Consider the following 14,363-nt stretch of genomic DNA (forward strand, 5'->3'; position numbering starts at 1 on the left):
ATGTAGCTTGTCCAGATTTAATAACAAACCTATTATTAATAACTTATTAAAAAAGTCACCACTTATTTGGCCCTAAGTCATCCCTCCACTCGTTCCTCAGTAACCACTAACCTTTTTGTGTACCGTATTACCCAATATACTTGTATAAATGCCCACTTTTGAAGAATTAGATCCTTTCTCTCCCTCGCTCGTTTTCTTTCTAATGATGCCATGACTAAAATGTTAATTACAGCTAAAAAGAGAAACGATTGTGAATATCAAATAGTAATTAGCATGTATCATCATCATCATCATCATTACCACCATTAGCTGCAGCAAAAGATGGAGTATTATTTACCAAACGGTGCAAAGCTCATCAGTTGCTTATTCAGGACCCAGAATGTTTCACAGGCAGTGGCGAAAAAATAAATAAATAAAGAATTCCTCTTTAAATTTGCATAATTAATGTAGCTTAAAAAATTAACTATTGCCGGGCCTAGAGCATGACAACAAGAGCACACTGTGCTTCTTGGAAAATAGCAGTAATTTAGACACAAACGCAAGACTGAGCCCAAGAATACAAATTACCATTGCAATTTCTCCTCTTTCCTGTCTCTCTTCCTACGCTGATGAAATTTAAATCCATCTCCAGGAGTCAATTGTATGACCTCCGCACCTGAGCACGGCCTGATGGATCCCAGAAAATCTTCGGGGCTCATAGCCAGGATAAGACCATTATCCTCCTCACAACCGATGTGGAACAAAATGTCTCCCCCCCTTTGTTTTAACTCGGCTATGGCGCTAAAACAGGAAAGGTCAGTTCACACTTATGACACCCAGAGGACAGCGATTATCACATTTTTGACATTATATTGCTTTAGCAATCACACCTTTTCCTCTATGCTTCCCACCCTCGCCATTATGTCTTTGTCTTTGTGAAGGATAAAATATGATATGGTGTCCCACAAGACCATGTCTGGCATAGACCAATGACACATTGCACCCTGTTGTTGACACCTGCCATAAGAATAATTGAAAATAATTCAGACTCCATAGAGCTCACTTCATTGAAAGGCAAGACTAAAGAACAACACTCACCGCACAACTAAACTTATCACTTTTGGTCAAATGGGAAGTAAATATGCTGTCACCTATTACCTAAACTACACTGATACCATAACTACTGGGAGGTGCCCACTTGAAGACCCCAGTAAAGTGCGGCATACAGCCCACTGCCATTGACTAGGCTAGGTAGCAGGTGTCCTCTTGTCTGTTGCTAGCTGGTAGCTCACTGCTAGCCCGCTGGCCGGCTTTCAGTTGGACTGGGCTTCTGAATGTGTTTTGCCTGGGATCTTGGCACAAGGTATTGTAACCTCTCATCCTGTGTAATAATGAACACATTTACATATTTTAGGAATGCCTTTGAGGAATGCAATTTCAATCCCATATAGCCTATGTGTTGCACATGTCAGAATTGACAATACAGCTTTTGACTTTTGACTCTGAATCCCTCTACATTTCAGAGAAAACGTGACTTTTACATCCATCAGGTGGTAGGACACCACCATCTTGTGACTATTCAACGTTCTGCTGGGAAACTTTGGAACTGGTATTTGTGTGGATGTTACTTAAACATGTACCACCCAGCTAGACCAGACCAGACCAGACACTAATCAAGTATCTGTGGGATGCACTTGAACAAACCTGATCCTCAACCCATAGGACACAATGGCCCCCACTAACATAATTCTGTTCCCAGGTGCAGCAAGACAAACACTGAACACCCATGTCCTGTTTGATGAATCAGAACCTTTTTATATAATATTAGGAAGGTGGTCATAATGTTATGCCTGATGATACCACATCATCATAGCTATGTACCTATTAATCCTTAACACACACTGACCACCCATTCATTAATTAATTCATTCAGGGTTGGGGTTTCCACTTCTTTCTTACCTTGCTGCACGAAGGAGCCGTACACAAACCACATGGAATTGTAGAGTGTCGTTGAAGACACGGATCCCATAGGTAGCCGAGGTGGGTTGAGCCAGTTCAGCAAGTACACCAGGATGCCAACGAGGAGCACAGTGCCTGCAATGCACGCCCACAGTGACAGGTCGAAGGGTGCCAGGCAGGCAAACATGTCCACAGTGCGCTCGGCCTTGCGCAGAAGAACGCCCACAGAATAATCCATGTAGCGCGTGGTGAAGTCCACAACGCTCTCTCGCTCAGGCGTGATGGTCAGGGCGGAAAGTCCAACATCGGCTCTCTGCAAGAGGCAGAGGGGAAGAGAGAAGTTTGAATGCAACAATACTGTGAAATAAATGTGTGAGTGAGGAACACAGTTGAAGAATGTGCTGGTCGTTCCTGTCATCCAAAACGATGCAATTAAATCTTTAATTTATAGCCAATAAAGTATGTATCAATTTTCTTGAAAAGCAAAAAGAAAATAATCCATTTTCTAATAGTTATGTTAAATACTGGATACAAATAACAAGACTTGTTAACAAAATTATTTGGGACTGTGCAACTGTGACCACCCCTGCTCCAATCTCTACTAAATTTTTATATTTATAAACTGTGAGATTTAAACAAGTTAATTGGTATGTTTAATAAAATAAGCATTGGGAATTAGGCAAGCATGGGATAGACTTTATAATTCAGGAGTTGAGACTCAAAATGCCCAAATATTTCTACTTAGAGAGAAAATGATCTACATATTTTGTTAAATACTGTGTGCTTTGACTGTAAATGAAGACTGGAGCTAATTAAACATAATAGTGAGAGAAGAACAAGGTGCCAAGCAATAACTCATGTATAGTAAGGACATTGTCATTATGTGTGTTTAGTTCCCGTACTGTATATATGTAAATATAAACCCTATAAGTGAGCTGTAAGGGTGGACTAGAGCACCTTTTGATGGGTGACCTGAGATCAGTGAATACATGATTCAGCTTTTGTGTCGGCAAGCAATCAGACACGGGTAAGGCCTTTCTCATCACTTGTAATTGTTAGAACGTTAAGAGACAACAAATGACAGCTTTAATAATTTACACGTAAAGACTTAAAGTTGGGCAAAAAAGAAAAATGCAGCTGTCAGTGAGTGTGTCTGCCAGGAAAAATAGGCTGAGCTTAGCTTTAATGCAGAAACAATGATGGCTAATTAAAATGTATTCAGTCCCCAGTGCTTGGCTAGCAGCTGTAGACATCTGCTTGTACCATAACAAGGATTTAAGATGCTGTGGTGAGCACATTCTCGTGTTTGAAATCTATACTAGTGCAAGAGAGGGCGCATATTATGAACTTGTTTCGATAATGAGATTTTCTGTGTTGCTGGAAACAACTAACTGTAAGAAATTGGGTGAATTTGTAGTTGAATTTCCAAGCCCTGCAGGAACTATATAGACACGGATTATATACTTAAAAGACACACACATATACACAGACACACACAATAAATAGAAATTTGGATTCACTGAGGGCAAAAATAAATAAATAATAATAATAATCTGCTAATTTCACAGTCCACTGAAGAAACAAAATGCTTAAATGTGCAGAAATTGTCACTTACACTGCATAAGAAGAATATTAAGAGAAACCCTGCAGGATGCCTATTGGTTGAGACAACACGGCTATATGCATGCAAGTGTGTGTGTGTGTGTGTGTGTGTGTGTGTGTGTGTGTGTGTGTGTGTGTGCTCGTCTCGGGATGAACTGCCACGCAGACACATGCGGTCAGTCAACATGGAAACTTACAGAGAGCACTCTGGGTAATAATTATCTGGAATAATTGAGTTTTTGGAGAGACAAACCTTGTAGCTGACTGATGGGGGAAACAAAATGATTTGCATGTTCAGTTTATTTACGGCTTGTGATTGTCTGTGTACACATGAATATGAATTGCGCTCAAAGTGTTTCAATATAATTTTGTGAGCTGCTGTGGTGGTGGTAGTGGTGGTGGTAGCGGTGGTGGCAGGCGACACCAACACAAACACAAGAGCTCAAGGTCAAGGGAGGAGAGCTTAGTCTTTAAACATGCTCAAGCCTCACACACGGCCAAATGAAAGTAAGGAAGTGAAGGCATGGAAACCCTCTGAGAAAATTCTGCTGTCAATTAAAAAAAATATGCTATATATATATTAGCCATCTTTTCAGCACCTTTTTGCAATTCTAGTACATCAGATGTGACCGGGAACCTGCACAGCACTTATACATTCGGTGAGAACGGTTATTATACAACAAGTAGTTCCGACCAAGCAATCTGATTGGTCAATAAGACATTTAGAACGTGCTCAAACCAGAATTATAGCACAGCTGACTCATCACTAAAAATATTGCTCTGCCAAGTCTGTGGCAACACTGTAACTGTCAGAGCTTGAGCCGGAAATGGCTGAAAAATACACTACAAAATGAATCGGTTTGTTGTTAGCTTTGATTTATTTGGTGGTCTCAGTTTCGATGAATGGTTGGAGGAGGACACATAGGAGTCTACTGACTATATTAAATTATATGCTTTATTTTTTTGGTAATTGTTGTATAATTGCAATATTACCCTTGAGGGTGTGAATATAGCGATGAATATAGCAAGTAAACTCATTTAATAAATGGTGACGTTCTTGTATTTAGTCAACATATGGGTCTTCAACAGGGGGTCCATTCAGGCACTGCAGGGAGGTCGCAAAAACTTTGGTTGATTAGACTTTTTTTTTTTTTTTTTAATTTTCCCCCACAAATTTAAACTTCTTTAAATCCAAAATATTCTAGTAAAGGGATAAATGGAGGTAGACGTTATCATATCACGCAGCACTTTGAGACTGTTTCATACAGAGCGCCACAGACAAAACCTCTTGCGCACAGGAGGACCTGCCCCTATTGCTGCTGAGCCAATATTACATGCCGACTCTGTCACGTTCCCCACAAGAGCCTGTTAACGCCGTTCAGCTATGTTTATGTCAGGTATGTTTAGGTTTATGGCAGTTGGTCACCCTACTGTTGCACATAAAAAAACAAAAATTGAACCTGTGTATAATTTAAATGGCTTAATATTGAATGCAAAATGCTAATGATAATGTAAATTTATGAATAGCACTAGTTTAATATAGAAAACATATAGTATGTGGGCGTCCCCACTTAATCTCTCAATCAATTTAAGGGTCCTTGGCCTGAAAAACATTGAAGACCCCTGTTGTAATGAAACAAGGTCCCAAAGGAACAGAAAAAAAAGAAAAAAAAAGAAACGTGAACCATAAACTATTTGCTCTCATAATGTTTCTGTGGGATAGCTTAGCTTGAAGGGTAAGATGACCAGGAGAACATCTATCCTGCATGTGCCGAGAGGTCTCCAGATGTTTATGAAGCCACTGATCCTGCAGTGTTGATAATAAAGATGGAAAATCTCATGTGACCCCATAGACCGTATTCTTTTTGAAAGGTCGTGCTTCTCTCCCACTGTTACTCTGCTACTTTGTTTGAAAAGCGACAGAGACATAGATTGCAATGTCAAACGTGTTTGATAAAATAACCACAAATATTCTGTGCTATTTGCCAGTTCTAGGAACGCTCCACTGGAAGCTATAAAAATAAACAAAAGGTTTGTTACCTAAACTAGACTATGAACCTAAGAGCATAAATAAAATAATATTTTGTTTTCTTTTGCAAAAGTTAAATTCATACATTTTGAATGATGCCAGCTGGGTGCTATACTGCAATGGCTGTGTGATGGTTAAAGTGGTTATTCCAAGCTTCTGCATCTTTGCAGAATCCTCATAAATAGCTGTTTATTGACATCTCCACTTTTCACAGATGTGTCTGCAGTAGTTATGCATCAGACACTTGAAAACACTTGAAGCTAGGAAAATGATTAAAAAGCTGCTGTGTTTCCACTAACATGCAATATCGCACCGTCGCTGAGGTCGTGCCGCACTTCAGACTACTTGCTGCTGAACTTTGTGAGTGACTGCATCTATCACTCTAAATTAAAGAAGTTTAAAGAGGCAAACCCTACGGTAGTCTCAGTCAAATATTTGCCTTTGAAGTGACATGATTTAAAAAGGGGAATGTTAATGATGGGACTCAAGACTGTGCAGACTCTTGAGGGATAGTCCTTCGCAACTTAGTAAGTGATGCCTGTGGCATGTGTCTGCGTGCTATTCCTTCTTGTGTATAAATAGACAACCAATAATCCTTCTGCTTTAAAACCAGTATTAGTCTATTTCTTGCACTTATTGATGTTGGTTATTTTGCAGGAAATGATCTTCTTCTCACCTTGAAGACCAGTTCGCCCATCAGTCCATTCCACTGACCGTCGGGCTGCAAGCTGCCGTATTTGTGATCTGGAGCGACATAGATCTCATACTTAAAGCCCAGGTAGTTAGACAGGGCATCCAGGACGTCGATGGAAAAGCCCTGGTACTTCTTTGGTTTCCCCAGAACATTCTCGGACACCATTACAAATGGCTCCTCCTAGAAGAGAACAATCAATCAGTGTGTCAGTCAAGCACCCAATCAATACACCAGTCACTGGAGCATTAAATCATCCATTACTCAGACGGCCATTACACCACTACAAATGCTTAATCTGATGGTTGCAAGCATGTCTCCGAGAGCCTACGTTACACACACAAAACGAGGAGAACTTCTAAACGTTTAGCGGAATTGAACAAAAGTAGATGTAAGAGACACCAAACATCGACGCAGACCTCAATAAGGTGTTAGTAAAAACAAAAAAAGCACTAACCTTCCACTAACCAAAACAAACTGAAAAAAAAAGAAAAAATGCTTTTTTTATGTTTTAAGACACATTCATAATTAGTTGTGCTCATCTGTCCATTCACTGGCACACTGCTGCCCCTGAGAGCTTTCCTGCTGCCTACATCCGTGCCTCTGGGGCCGTGAACTCTGCACTGTACTTTAACTGAGTGGTTACTGTGATAAAATGGAAAAAAAAAAAGGAGGTTAGAAGAACACAACTCAGTGACCAGAAGTAATTTTGACTTCATCCTTCAGATGCTGACAAATGTACCAAACGACATGCAGTGATATGCTATTTTTAAGATTCGCCCAGCTGTTAAAACTCTAAGGTACGCTGGAATCAGGAGAAAATCAGGCCGCCCCCTGGCTCCCACAGTTTCTTACTTAGCTGTCTCATTTTTATTCACCTAGGGAAGCAGATTTAATAATTTATTGAAAACATAACCTATTTAGGATTTTTAAGTGAATTAAAATGATGAAAATCCATAGCTGCTTCATGCAATTTTTTAAATTATTTTTTTAACTGGTTCATTTTTAAATACCGCTGATGACTAAAACTCCTCGTTTATCGATATCGCTGTGTCGAGCAAAGGGCAGCTTACTTGAGGTTAAATGACTTCCAGGGATGCTGACATTTAGGCAATTAAATGAACAATAAGCAAGGAGAATTATGGTGTTTTTAAAAGGGGAGCAGAAAGCTAGCAGGAAGCTCGCCATGTAGAGAGGCAAACAGTGCCTCGGATTGAGTTTTCTTTCTGTCCACCAGCCCTCTTTTTTCCTCCTTTCTTTAATAAATTCTTATTGATGAGTGAAATGTTGTGGGCTAAGATGTCCCGCAGATTTATGAGGGCCTGTGCATTATTGACTGGGCACTGGCTGCACATTAAGCACACACATACAAACACGAGCATATGCGCGCAGGCTATGCTACGCATTAACATGGCAGTTTCTAATCCTTTCTAGCAGCTGCAGTTCAATAAGCTATTAGGCAGTGAGTGGACATGCATGCCAAATCCCTTTCTCACCACAAGCATCCATCAATCAAGACACAAGCACCAACTAACACATAACGGAACCACAACACGCCACTGATTGCTTCCTTAATTTTGGGCCAGTTTAAACCTTTACAAGGCAAACATAGTGGAGCATCACTTCAATTTTACGTTTTTTTTTTTTTTTTTTTCGTTTTTTGAGACTTGAATCATGGCGGTCAACACCACAGATAATTTAAATATCAGAGTTTTATAATCAGTAATTTCACCAGCATGCACATGAGGGCACAAGGATGTCACACCCACACACAATATATCTTTAGTTCAAAGTTGTATACGTATATTTCAACTTCTTCATTTTCTTAAAACAATCTCCCTCTGAAGGACAGAACAATAAAAGTCTTGATGGATCCAATAAATTAAGGAACTGTCAATCAAACCAGGATTCAAAATGCCACTCCTAGTACTGACAAACACACACACACACACACACACACACACTGGCATGCACTGACAGCCACGAATAACACGACTGTGCCGTAGATGCACACATACGCAGCCATCCACATAATGCTTACACACACCCAACAGCGGCAGCAAATCAATGCAGGGGAAGGAAATGAAAGTATTTTATCTAAATATGGTGCATTGTGGGTAAAGGGCAGATTGTAAAGACACGGCGAGTCGCAACCCACATTTTTTTCTGGTAAGGTGTCATTGTGAGTCTGCCGCACAACACGTGAGCATTCTCTCCTTCGCTCAGGCTTGAACGGGAAGTTTCCTACCCACACCTGACAAGATAAACGCACATGCTCAAGCGCCACTGGTCTTTCTTCCTTTTGCAAGCCTGTTAATCATTGCTGCTGCCGCTGGAGAGAATAAACTGTCAAAAAACGGTAGCAAAAGAAAAGGAGCCGTGCAGTTGCAGGAACACAATTATCTATCAAATCGAGTTCTATCAAATCCAGATTGATCAAATTTTGCCTTTTGGGAAACAATGAGTCATATAATCATTATAAACGCGTTCTATAACTCACAGTTTGGTTTGGAAATACTCAGCCGATGGTTTGCAGATTTAAATCTTGCTGTGGTAAGGCTATCTGACACTCATCCGACTCCGCTCTTACTTTGCAGTCTCGTCAGCTCTGCTGCCACTCACCAGCCGTAATATACAACATTTGGCATCATTCCACACCGCATTGTCTCCAGCTTTTCCTAAACATATGGTTAGGACACCTCATCTCACTCCATCCATCGAGCCATCCCTTTATCCATCCATCAAGGTTACAGTACTTCCCACTTGTCATCCTGGCAATATTATCTCACATCCCTCAATACCCAGTAATCCTCCTCTTCCATCTCCTCTTTGTCTGGAGGATATTGTTCCCATCTCTCATTGCCATACCTCCTCGTCCCTTCCCTCAATACTAATTCCTTTGGCACATGCTCATCCTCTTTCTCCTTGTGACTGGGAGTATCACATATGGTCTCATTGCTGCGCGGGTGATTCTGGAGACATGACAGGGGCGAGGAAGAGCAATTTCCCACAAAGTCTAAGTAATGGCATTTGAAGTGGCCTCTGAGGGAATGCCGGGACTGACAGAGACATTTGGTGATTTGCAGCAAAACATTAGATTTCATATTCTTATAAAAATTAATTGGGCCACAGCCTCTGGTAAATACTGGGGATGTGAATTCTAAGGGAATGGATAAGCAGGTCTTATAGGGACTCAATGGCAAAATGTTGAACTTTGGGAAGTAACCAAATGTAAATGGTGCGGCATACATTTAAATTTGAATCATTCTTTCAATGGTTCAACAGGTCCAACGTTTTTAAAATGCAGGACACATAACTGTAGGTAAAGTCTGCGGTGTCTCCTATGTTTACACAAGAATTACTGAGGCTTATGGGATTAGACGGCACCGTGAACATGATCATGCAGTGTCCTCATCACTGCTGCATTGTGACATCTCTTCATTGTTTGTCATATCTGTCTGTATAGTATTACAGGATTATGTAATACCAACGTAAAAGAAACCAAGTGTGATTGACCTTAACTCTAACCAAACCTTTTAGCTTTCCAGCTTATTTTAGTTATTATTATTATAGTTTTATAGATTTATGCTTAATTCAGCATTTTGGGGATTGCACAGTTGTGACCGTAACAGTTCCAGTTAGTGAATATCAACCCAGATTTGAATCTAATGATTATTATGAATTATTACATCACATGATGATGTGGCAGAAAATTGTCTTTCAGTCCTTTTTACAGGAATCGGCCTCATCAAAGTCAAACTTTAACTTAATTTGGGGAAAACTTAAGTTAAAATAATGGATGCCTTCTTCCTTTGGTTGCATATCTGGGCTGCTGTAGCAACTATATATCCACAGCTCGCTACTCATAAATGTGGAGCGGAACCAGCCACATGTGGGTGCATTGTCAAAAAATGAAATAGTGCGGCGTACAGCGAGAAGGAAACCCTTAGATGAATCAAGCAAAAATAGAAACAGATAAAGAGAGAGCTAATTCATGTCTATCTTGCATCTTCAGAGGCAGTTTGTAGAGATGTGAAGTTTGCGAATAAGCCAACATTTTAAAATGAACGATGGGAACTGAGTCGTAGTTGTGAGTCGCTCTTGTTTTTTTTTTGGCTGCTCCTCTTCTGAACATCAGCAGAGTAGTATCTCCACTTCATACTAATTCCCCTGCTGCAAAATATCAATTTAAGTCACATTTGTGACCATCATGGTGATACCACTGGGAGGTGTGTGGAGGGGGGGTCATAATGATCTAGCAATTTCTTGGTAACATCCATTTAATATTCAATACAGCCCCAGCTGATCTATAGAATTGATCGAGAGTCCCTGGCCCTAATAGAGGTATGATCTCATCACCAATTAACTAATCAATAACTACTCAACACTCTGGATTATAGAGCAGAATGAAGGCATTATTTTTACAGTGAATGTTTGTGCACATTACTGCACGGTTGCCTCTGAGTATTTCAGGGCAAGTGGCTACATGTTGCTATAGGAGACCATTGCACCTCACAGACAGAAAACAGTTAATTCATAGCAGGAATCACTGGAGGGCAACACAGAACAATGTGTTCTAAAGGTCCCTAAAGAAACCTTCATCATGCACACACACACACACACACAATCACGCAATCACACACAATCAGGATTCGCCCTGCAACCATCCACACATAAAAGGAACACAGCACATCTGAGCAGAACTCTGGACATTTCACACAGTTTATCTGTTTCTGTCTTTAGGCCCACAAAGGTATCAAAGATACACACACACATACACACATGTTTACACAAACTGGGCTACAGAACAAAGAGGGTGAAGGAGCAACAAAGAACTTAAATGTGCAGAAACAGCACACCCGTTCCCATCACTGGAGTCTTTTCCTTAGTAACACCCTGCTCCAGAGATGGGAAAGAGGAGAGATATTCAAAACCAAAATCCCTTTCCCCTTCAAGGATAATAAAAAAATCAAAGACTGGAAAAAAATTAGAGAGGGAAAAGCGGGACTCCACAAAGATGTCTGGCATTATTTCTTTCTTTTTTCCCCTCTCTCTCTGTTTCTCACTTCAAAGACGGGATATGAAGAATTTACAGCACTGAATCTTTAAAGCACTCATGGGATGTGCTCAAATCGATTCTGCAGGCGAGACAGACAGAGGTGGTAAGCTGTAGACCCACTACCGTCAGAACTCCAGCAGGTCTTGATGGTAGTGGGGTCTCTATCATCTACCTGTCTATTGTCGATCAGGAAGCTAATTAAATTATGATCAGGTGGTCCATTAGCTGCTGCACCTCGCCATGTTTTCTTTATACTAAACCATCTCTTATTCCTCTCTTTCCTCTCGGCGCTTTGCTTCGTAAACGTTTGTCTGCCATTTTTAAATTCTCACATAAGCACTCAGCCTGTCCCTTTGTTGCGTCTCCGTAGAGACAGGACTGAATGATGGGCAGAGAACTAGACAAAAGGACAGATTTACAGTATGGAGCAAAAGGCTGAAGTCTGACATGCCAGCGCGAATCACAACAGTCCCTTCTCATTCTTCACGGGAACAACAGGAGAATTTTCAAACAGGGAACACTGAGACAGCTCCTTTCTCTGCTCGGACAATCAGGAGAAAACAACAACAAACAGACAAACAGAAAAACCGACATGCACAGATTAACACACCAGTCAGCTATACTCACCAGAACAGTGACGACTCGGAGCACGACTCCCCTCATGTTATTTTCCAATTTCCTGTCTGTCAGTGTGCCATTCAATCCATGAACTGGATCCCACGTTGCGAGCTGCAATGTGCGCACACACACGCACACACACGCGCACGCACACACACACGCGCGCGCGCGCACACACACACACACGCACACACACACACACACAGGAACAGCAAACAGTTAGATTCAGAGAAGTCACCAGTTTGGGTTTACAGATCAATAAAGAAAAGGACAAAAAGGCAAAGACACTCCAAGAGAGCGTGTGAGGTTTACGCTGCAAATGTCACAATGAAGGTAGAACACTGTAGGTAAATGCTCATTTTACTAACCTATCACCTACTCCGCCTACTGAATATTTCATCCTCCTGTGTCCTACTTTCTCCTATGTCCCACTGTTGTACAGAATGTGAAGTAGTTTGTTTGCTTGTTGTTGGTTAAAGACGACAGTGACATAACATGCATCCTGGTGCACTAGTTACTTATTTATTATGCCATGCACATACTGCAGCCATCATAGTAAGTTATGATGTAATGAGCAACAGAAATTTAAATAATGGACTGCCTTCTCACCTAGATCCTATAATAAACACAACTGCTTTTCTTCAGAGAGATCTTTCTCTATAGATACCGTGCACACAGACATCTGTAGAGTTTGGATAAATTCTGCTTCACTTAAGGCCCCACACTGTTGTTGTTCTTAATTCAGTTCTGTACCAAACATCCACAAGACCAGTTTTCTTTGTACACCAGGAACAGTTTGTACTGGCATCATTAATAATGCGTAGTTATCCAATTTGGAAAACAAAAAAAAAAAAAGAGAGAGAGAGAGAGAGTTAATTATGCAAATAAGGATTTCAACTTACTAATACATCAGTGTCCAGACAGAATGTCCCAATTAAAAATATTTTCTTTTCATTATTCAGACATATTCGCAGTTCTGTTCTGGTAAGGAATCGCACCACATGTGTGTTTTTATGACATTTGGAGTTTCCCGTTCCACACACTCACTAATGACCAAAAGTCCTCCAATAAGGACACATTGTTCTTCTCTGCATCTGCTGAATTACATCAACTAGAGGTCGTCATCCAAAATAAAGACAAAACTTATACGGACGAGCCAGTGACAGCACTTCTTGTCACTGACATACTGTTTTGGTTTTATCAGGGTTTACCGTTGGACCAGAACACTAAGGCTCGCTTGTTAATCATTTTCTGGCACTGCCGTTAAAATGATATAATTAGCACGTGGTATGCTAACAATGAGATCATCTTCTTAAACCCTACTGCTTACAAGACTTCAACTGAAAGCCTTGAGAGCAGCATCAGTGACGGGCTGCACAGTACTGGGAAAAATTATGGTGATATTCTTTGAATGGGAAGTGCTTCATGGGTCTGATCCAGATGTGTGTGTTTACAAAAATTCCATGAGTCTTGTCCCCCCTGGACTGCCATTATTTAATCTGTGGGCTGCCTTATGCTTTCAATAAAATATATGTTTTTAGCTTCAAAGATCAAACTAGCCTTTTCCTCTAGAGAGAGGGAGAGAGGCTGTATGAGGAAAAAAAAAATCTAGAAGTAATTTAGCTGTCTGCTATACAAAGACAAACACGCAGCAACTACACAAGCGCACTGTGATACACACAAAATTGCTCAGCGTGATTTTTGCTTAAAAGAAAACACAAACACACCAGGGAAGCAGAGGGCACGCTGCAAAGGGAAATATGGGATAATCCGTTTTTATAAAAAAAACAAAGTTACTGTTGAACGTACTATTCTCTGCCAATTCTGACCAATTCCCTTTTGGGACAGATACTTATAGTAAAGCTTAGCCGGGCGTGCTTCTTTTTATGCCCCGCCATTTTGATAACATTTCGCATCCCGTTTGAAGACGGAAAAGAAGGGAAGGGCTTAAGTCACTCGGCTGAGTTCTATAGACAGAAACGGAGCTACAGTTTAAGTCAAAAGCAGTTTTTTGCCAGGAGCCTGAACTACAGCATATATTTGTGCAGCGGTCCAATGAGCGACTGGGAAAGAGTTAATAATAATATATCCGCATACATATTATGTGTTTTTAATGGTCCTTTAAGCACATTGAAGAACTCCATATGTTTTATTATTATTATTATTATTATTATTATTTCTTTCGTCATAATGTCAGCTAGAGATGTAGTCTAATCAACTAAAACTGGCAATGGCAAAATAGATGTACAAAACCTGTATGTTTTTAAAAGGGTGTAATTTCCCTTTAAATGCTCTGCACAGCTATAATCCTGAAATAGTAGTTTACCAGATCAGGGCTGTTAAATCATGCAAAGATTATTTGACTGAGACCCTCTAGACTCTCCTTATAACAGTGAGGTTGAATATTACATTTATGAATGCTAAAT

General features: G+C 40.4%; 1 protein-coding gene across 3 annotated transcripts in view; it reads right to left on the reverse strand.

The window, feature by feature from the left end:
* Positions 1-14,363, reverse strand: part of grid2 (glutamate receptor, ionotropic, delta 2) — a 447,760-nt gene that overhangs the window by 102,416 nt on the left and 330,981 nt on the right. For all 3 annotated transcript variants that reach the window (XM_047591180.1, XM_047591181.1, XM_047591182.1), the window contains exons 9-11: positions 11,947-12,048; positions 6,246-6,443; positions 1,939-2,251 (exon numbers count right to left, since the gene is read on the reverse strand). In XM_047591180.1, coding sequence (XP_047447136.1) covers positions 1,939-2,251; positions 6,246-6,443; positions 11,947-12,048 — 613 coding nt within the window. The remainder of the gene's footprint in view (positions 1-1,938; positions 2,252-6,245; positions 6,444-11,946; positions 12,049-14,363) is intronic.

The sequence above is a fragment of the Mugil cephalus genome, chromosome 8 (assembly GCF_022458985.1).
Source record: "Mugil cephalus isolate CIBA_MC_2020 chromosome 8, CIBA_Mcephalus_1.1, whole genome shotgun sequence".
Lineage (NCBI taxonomy): Eukaryota > Metazoa > Chordata > Actinopteri > Mugiliformes > Mugilidae > Mugil > Mugil cephalus.